Source organism: Calliopsis andreniformis, chromosome 10 (genome assembly GCF_051401765.1).
Source record: "Calliopsis andreniformis isolate RMS-2024a chromosome 10, iyCalAndr_principal, whole genome shotgun sequence".
Classification (NCBI taxonomy): Eukaryota; Metazoa; Arthropoda; class Insecta; order Hymenoptera; family Andrenidae; genus Calliopsis; species Calliopsis andreniformis.
The window spans coordinates 16,497,956-16,504,744 of record NC_135071.1 but is presented as its reverse complement, the minus strand read 5'-3'; the positions used below and the strand labels follow the sequence as shown (position 1 = coordinate 16,504,744).

Genomic DNA, 6,789 nt, shown 5'->3' with positions numbered 1-6,789 from the left:
TATTAAGGCACGATCCTGTTTCTTTATACATATACTACTCATTCGCTGCAACAATGACATAATTAAAAAGTGTTCTCTTTTTGCGTTACTGACACAGAAATAACGATTTCTGTATTAAATAGCAATATCATTATCATTCTCCAAACTCATGGTTCTTGAGTCACTTCATTATTGCAGCAAATACGTAATATGCCCATCGTAAACAGTGTCCAGCACATCGATACAATAAAAGCGCCACGTTCATACATACACTTAATTCAGTCAACGATAAACTGCCGAAACGTCGCATAACGATACTTAAAATACAATCTGTACAGCAGCCAAAAACGCTCGAGAGCGAGTGTTTTTTCTTCGCGACTTGACACTGTCCTCGTAGGAACAGTTCAACAGAAGACATAAATAATTACGAAGGTTTGTCGCAAAATATCCTCCGTACTCTCTTTCCACGCACTATATACAACCTTTGTTTCTTTTATAACTCTCACTCGGTTCATCTGTATCACATTTTAAAATAGTGAGCGCAACACTGAGATTCTAAACGTCGGCTAGATTTTCAGGCAACGCTGTCCCTTATTAGGTATTTCTAAAATAAACTGAAACACGTTCTCCCTGAGATTGTTGTTAGCAACGTCATCGTCAGCCAACTCATCCTCCTCGTCGTTGAGGTCGATCGCGAAATCTCGGTCGCCCATCAGCGTCCTCAAACACATGTTCATCTCTTTGATCCTCGAACGCACCAGCAGCTCCAGAGTGAACAAATGCTCGTCGGGGGCCTCTGGCAGGTAGCGACGCATGAAATCTGCTAATCTGTGGTCCAAACACAATTTATTAATTATTGATACTATGACGGGGACTGATTAGAATTATAATCAAATAGCACAGAAAAATGACTAAAAATTAAATCACTTCACGAATTAAGAGTAGAGATAATTAAGAAATAAATAAAAAAAAGTTTCATCCGTACCTGAAGAGGTACTCGACATTGTGTCCACTGGGTCCTGAACATTCAGAAATTTGCCTAGCTATGTTGTGCAGCGACGCCTCCCCCAACCAATGCTCGTTTTTGTTCGTCGCGATGTAAATGATCACAGGGATGCTTTTCTGCCCTTCCCTACTGTAAAACGTCGATATAGTCGTCGTGTATCCTCCCAGAGTACATTCACGTTTCTCCAGATACGGCAACGCTACTCTGTCATGGACGTGGAATGCTCGCCCATAAACAATACCCTATTAACAAAGGATATTGTTATCATTAATGGGACCAAGCCCAGTATTCACAAAAAAAAATTACAATAATATATTGCCAAAGGTCGAGATTTATCACACAAAAGTTTGGAGTATGTTATGACTTTAAAGAAACATGGTTCTGTCTTGAGTGATTAACAATATTATCTCATTGTCGTAGGAAAATCCAAATAAAAATAAAAGCTACAGTATTCTCCAAATATTAATAAAAATCACTCTAATTCTATTTAATTATAAGTAGAATAGCCCTATAATTATAAGGCATTCAACAATTATAACACGGTAAAGGTTTTCAATTTATTTACAGTAAACACAAGAAACTTGTGCTGCCTTTTTTTTAAATAAAAATTTCTATACTTTCCATATTGATCTGGCTCATATTTAATATATATTAAAGACATGAATGTAGCATTAGCAATCGACGAAATTCGTGTTCTTCGACCCCTCTGTATTAATCCAAAGAGATTAAAAGAAAAAAAGAATAATTGCCTAGTAAAGATAGAGGAGGTCGAGACATTCGAGAGTGATGAACCGCGGTACCAAATGGCGCCATATTTGAAATTTCAGGTTACAAGTTCAACGGTCGATAATTACCTCTTTCTCTTCGATCAACGTGGCCACACGTCCTGGCTGTAACAAAACAGAGAGAAGGATTACTGTACAAACGAGTCACTGTCGGTTTCCAGGGGGAACAAGGGGAACAATGAATAAGTCTGCACCGTGCAGGGATGACGTAAACACGCAGATGCCGAGGACAAAATCGTATCTTGTGGGATATCGGTTTCCACGGGTCGTAACTGGTTTCGCGTCGATCGAGGAGTAACTGTAACGCGAAACTAGGAGAAATCATATTCATTTAATAAAACTCGTGTGCCTGAAACAGTAATGCACATGCCGCAATGAACCGCAAGTGGAGAGATCTTTTTGCTCGACGTCGATGATGCATAGGCGTAGCGCTGGGGAGTATCGAATTAAATGGAGAAGAGAGGCTTAGGTAAAGTCTCTGTGCAACATTGGGAATTTATAGATATATATCAAGAAAAATTTAATCTCATCGACTGATCATATCTTTTTTGTACCATAAAATTTCTGTTCTGTTTGATCAACTTTCTGTCTATGCAATTTTAAAAATGCTTGCAAAGGGGAGCTATAATGGAAGACTGTAAATTGCAGAAAAATGGCTACATATTGTAATTTAGATTTGTGGACGTTTGTCAGAGTTTGTGGTACCTTTTTATGTCAGTAAATTCGAATAAATATTGTAGATGGATCTAAATACTGTAATGCAAAAGGGTTCGATTTTTCTATGGCGTTATAATGGATAGAGAAATCGGAACAGCAAAGTAATGAAGTGAAACTGTACTCAGGTTTTATCACTCTTAATAGGGGCATCCGTAAGTGCTTAGTGGGTCGTAGACGCGTTCAGATTGTCTCTAGACGTTATTTGCTTCCAAGTACTAAACTGAAAATCTTTTGTTCTGACTTTTCTTATCACGCATGAGTTTCTCAGAGATCTTTTCACCCTTTAAATAAATATAATTTTTATTCTGAAATATTTTATTCACGCTAATTAAAAAAACGCATTTTTCAGAGTCTCAGAGTGCAAAGAAGAAACAAAAGAAGCAAGGTGCAACGTTACTACGTCTGAAGACGAGTCACCTGCTACCGAACAAAGAAATTAAGAAATTCAGAGCAGTTCCACGAAGAAAATTGCGTCTGTTTAAATGGAAATAATTCGCAGACTAATCCAAGTGTGTATGCAGTCTTTCACAATCGTGTACGTCGCTTTGTATTCCGTAATAACAGTTTCAAAATAGTCGTATGTGGTACACGTGTCATTAGAGTGCGCAAAATTATTATTATTTGATACTATAGAATTTAGTAAGAAAAGTGTAACCAAACAAAGATGAAAAATGACTTTGTAAAATAATTTTACAAAAATAGTTCATTATATTAGTTCAATTCCTTTATAAAAGGATTAATTTATTAATTTAAGGATTTGTACGTATAAAGGATTAATCCATAAATACCTCTACTTATGGATTTTACTACTACACTTGTTTATTTTCTAAAACAACTATTTATAAATTATTATTTCCTGTTAAAAGCACCTGTAGGAACACCACACAATTGAAGCTGAATTTGAGAGATAAGCAAGAGGTCGCTGGAACTTACCTTTTCAACAGTCCCGCGGTGCGTGGTGTTGCCCTGCCAAAATCTTCTAGCGAATCCCCTAACATACCCCACCAAGCTCCTCTTATACTCAAAGCCTGGGTGCCAGCACAGAGATCCGTATCCAAACACCCAGAATCCACCATCCTCATTATTCTGACCTCCCATTTCCACTTGCGTCAGAAAGGGACGAGAAACTAACAGGTGAGCTCTCCTCTTGAACGTGATTCAAATCTTCCACCAAGCTCAATATATTACAACTAACGTCTTATTTTTATTTCAGTCTTCCTAAATGCCTCAGTTTTGCGAAGGAAGATGCAAATTTCTTCGTTTCTTACACCGACGTTATTTACTAAAGAACATCTAACAAGTATGATTCACGTCTCCAGAGACGGTCATCTGATTAATACATATTCTAATAATCTAACAGTGGTGGTAACGAGATTATATTCCTCTTCACTCCGTTATCTAGAGATGCTCCAACGCGGTGTGGTCATCGATTTGACAGGCGCGAGGCACGTGGCTCGCTGATTGTACCCTAACGTCGGCTCCGCTCTGAAGATCAAGTATCAAAGAATTCTCACTCTCTCCGCATCTTGAGGTTCTCTCACACTCATTCAACTTCTCATTCCACTACTAAAGCCTCCTACAATTCAACTATATTTGTACTGATCGAAGAATGCACGTTCTTCCTCGCTAAATGTCTATTCTCTTTCCGTTTCATTTTGCAGCAAGTGTCTGCTTTTCGAGGAATCTTTTCTGTTGCTACCCAGCCAGTCGATCTCGCAGACGTTCGCGAAAATTCAGCACGGCAGGTGTTTCCCAAGGATTGCCCTCTGGGTGAGTCGACCGAGTTCTATGCTTCCCGCTGGCGCCGTGGTCTCCGTGGATTTCGACTCGAATTGGTACTGTTTTGTCGTTAAAGGTGTCTCGCGTTGCCGCGAATTTTGGCGAAACTGGGAAATTTGGAGAGGCCTGATGAAACACGCGCACAGCACAGAAGCTTGGCTGAGACTGCCTGTCGTCGAAGCGTGTGCCTGGCGGAGAGACGGGGAAGTCGATCGACGAGGACACTCGTAGGGGAAGCCAGCTAAGGAGAGAGAGACGGAGAGTGGGCTGTGGGAGAGGTGGGAGAAGAGATGAGTCGGCTGATGAAACACGAGGTTGCGGTTGACGCATGACAGCCGAACTTCGAGGTGCATTGACAGTGTTTGCTTGTTATTCAATTTGCAAGCAATAAACGTAATTACATCGCGATTATGTAACGAGTGGTATCGAAATGCTTCGCTTGGAGGGGAGAGTGGCGGGAATCGGGCGACTGCTTTGGAGTTAGATAATATGTTATCGATAGGTGAATGAAATTTGAGGCACTTGGAGCAGAAGGGATGCAAGTGACAGTTTTCTGAGAAAAATAGATATTCAGGAAATCGAGTTTGAAATTCAAATGTATCAAAACAGATCCAAGTAAAGTCTATCTGAAAATTGAGTCACATCTCATGCTTGACATATATGTAATAAGGAGCGCACTCAAACGAAATTCTCACGAATTTGATTTTCTACTCTATGAGTTACTAAATATACGAGAAATAATGTCATTAGTATTAGCGTATGATAATTATTATTGTATCATTGTGGATGCACGAAAACCATTTAGCGAAGGTGCCCTCTTCTGAGAAGATTAATGACATCGATCGTTCGTCGAAGTGATGAAATATATTATCAGTAATTCAATTGTTGCATTAAGGTTTTAATTTACGGTTTGCTCATTAGTTCCGCGGGGAAATCCGTTTAATAGTAGGTTTTCTAAGAACGATTAGCTATCGTAAGAATACATTATTGCATCATAGAAGTCCACGAGGCGTTCTTCCATAATATATTAGCTAGAAAAACAGTATCTGGCGGTGATACGACCTGGAAGCTCTTCTTTAAATATGCAGAGACACAACAATTTGTTTCTTCATGAATTTAGATACAGTTTGGTAATTTGTATGATACATATTATGCAATGCTACTGTTAATTTTGGAAACTGCAGCCTTCATTCATTAATCTATAAATCGCGATGAGAGAAACCATCTGGACAGTCTTAATTTGTTATAGTTTTGCGATTTGTTAACAGCAATGAGCTGATCAAGTTTAAAAGATAAATTCCTAAGGTTAATTTGTAGTATCAATAATTCGTATCTGTTTTGGTTAAATTAAGACTAAAGATAAATGAGAATAATCGCAAGAAAAAGAGTAGAGATAACGACGAGTTTGTATTGAGTATGTAAATTCCCAGGCCGATCTTATTTATTATTTGTACTTATTAGAATGGTATTCAGTTTAATGTTATGCAATGGAGTGTTTTACCGATGAGCACTCGATCTCGGAGTCACTTTGAACACTTCTCGTTATCTATCTTTAGTTAGAAATACATGAAAAGATGTCAAATAAATGAATAACAGCTGATTGATGAATGAATGCGCCTAAAAAATGATAGGACGTCGCGATAAGATATGATCGGTGATTTTAACGTGATCTCTTAAAATAATCACTGTGATATCAATGTTTTACTGTTTTTTAATGTGATCTCTTGAATTTATCAACAGAAGTATTTATGTACTTGTAATTATGCATTATTTATTTATGTAAATTATGGAAATTACAATATGTAGAACAATTGCAGAGTCTCTTCACGTCATGTAACAACAATGCCCATAGATAAAATTGTTTATGAAATGCTACACAAACATTTTAGACATTTGTACTATTTGGATCATTTTTTTGTATTATTTTTACATTTATTTCTAATCTATACACCTAAAATTATTGTACACTATCTGTAGTCACTTGTGCAACTACTCAAAACCCATTATTTGTTGCTATAAAAGAATTTTAATGACTTCTCCAATCGGTCCATACAGAGAACCTGAAAAAATTAATAAATTTATAAGGTTATTTAAAATTTCTGAATGTAAAACTACTGCACAATGTATTAAATGGTCTAATGAAACAAAATAATAAAAAGAAACCGTTTATTTATTGCAAAACAGTTTTATAAATTTACTTACCCCATAACCTACACTTTCGCGAAGTTACACTCATCGGTTTATTAATTTATTTACAGTTCAAGACTACATAATTAAAGTAGAGTTTCCGTACAGTATTACGCATTAAAAATATACAATAAAATTAGTCTACTTATTGCAACAGAAGAAATGCAAATAGTTCAGCCGAAGACAAATTCCGTGCAGCGAAATGCCTATCCATCTAGCGGCACTCCCAGAACTAACATTTTTATAAAATGTATATAAAAAGGCGACGCCTTTGCATTTGGAAATTTTCAGCGGCGACGCCTATGGCCCTCTCGCGTGATAGAACTAGGGCGAGGG

The 6,789-nt window shown here is 37.5% G+C and overlaps 2 protein-coding genes across 2 annotated transcripts; one reads left to right on the top strand and one right to left on the bottom strand.

Moving 5' to 3' along the window:
* Nucleotides 1-538: 538 nt before the first annotated feature.
* On the bottom strand, nt 539-4,177 carry LOC143184777 (putative glutathione-specific gamma-glutamylcyclotransferase 2). The gene is made up of 4 exons (XM_076387238.1): nt 3,421-4,177; nt 1,840-1,875; nt 965-1,227; nt 539-807 (listed from the first exon to the last, which is right to left on the bottom strand). The coding sequence occupies exons 1-4, from the start codon at nt 3,583-3,585 to the stop codon at nt 546-548; spliced, it is 726 nt and encodes a 241-aa protein (XP_076243353.1). The 5' UTR covers nt 3,586-4,177; the 3' UTR covers nt 539-545.
* LOC143185114 (uncharacterized) lies at nt 3,733-4,574 on the top strand. The gene is made up of 4 exons (XM_076387849.1): nt 3,733-3,932; nt 3,979-4,018; nt 4,149-4,257; nt 4,343-4,574. Exons 1-4 carry the CDS (start codon nt 3,733-3,735, stop codon nt 4,495-4,497), a joined length of 504 nt encoding a protein of 167 aa, XP_076243964.1. The 3' UTR covers nt 4,498-4,574.
* The last annotated feature ends 2,215 nt before the right edge of the window (nt 4,575-6,789 follow it).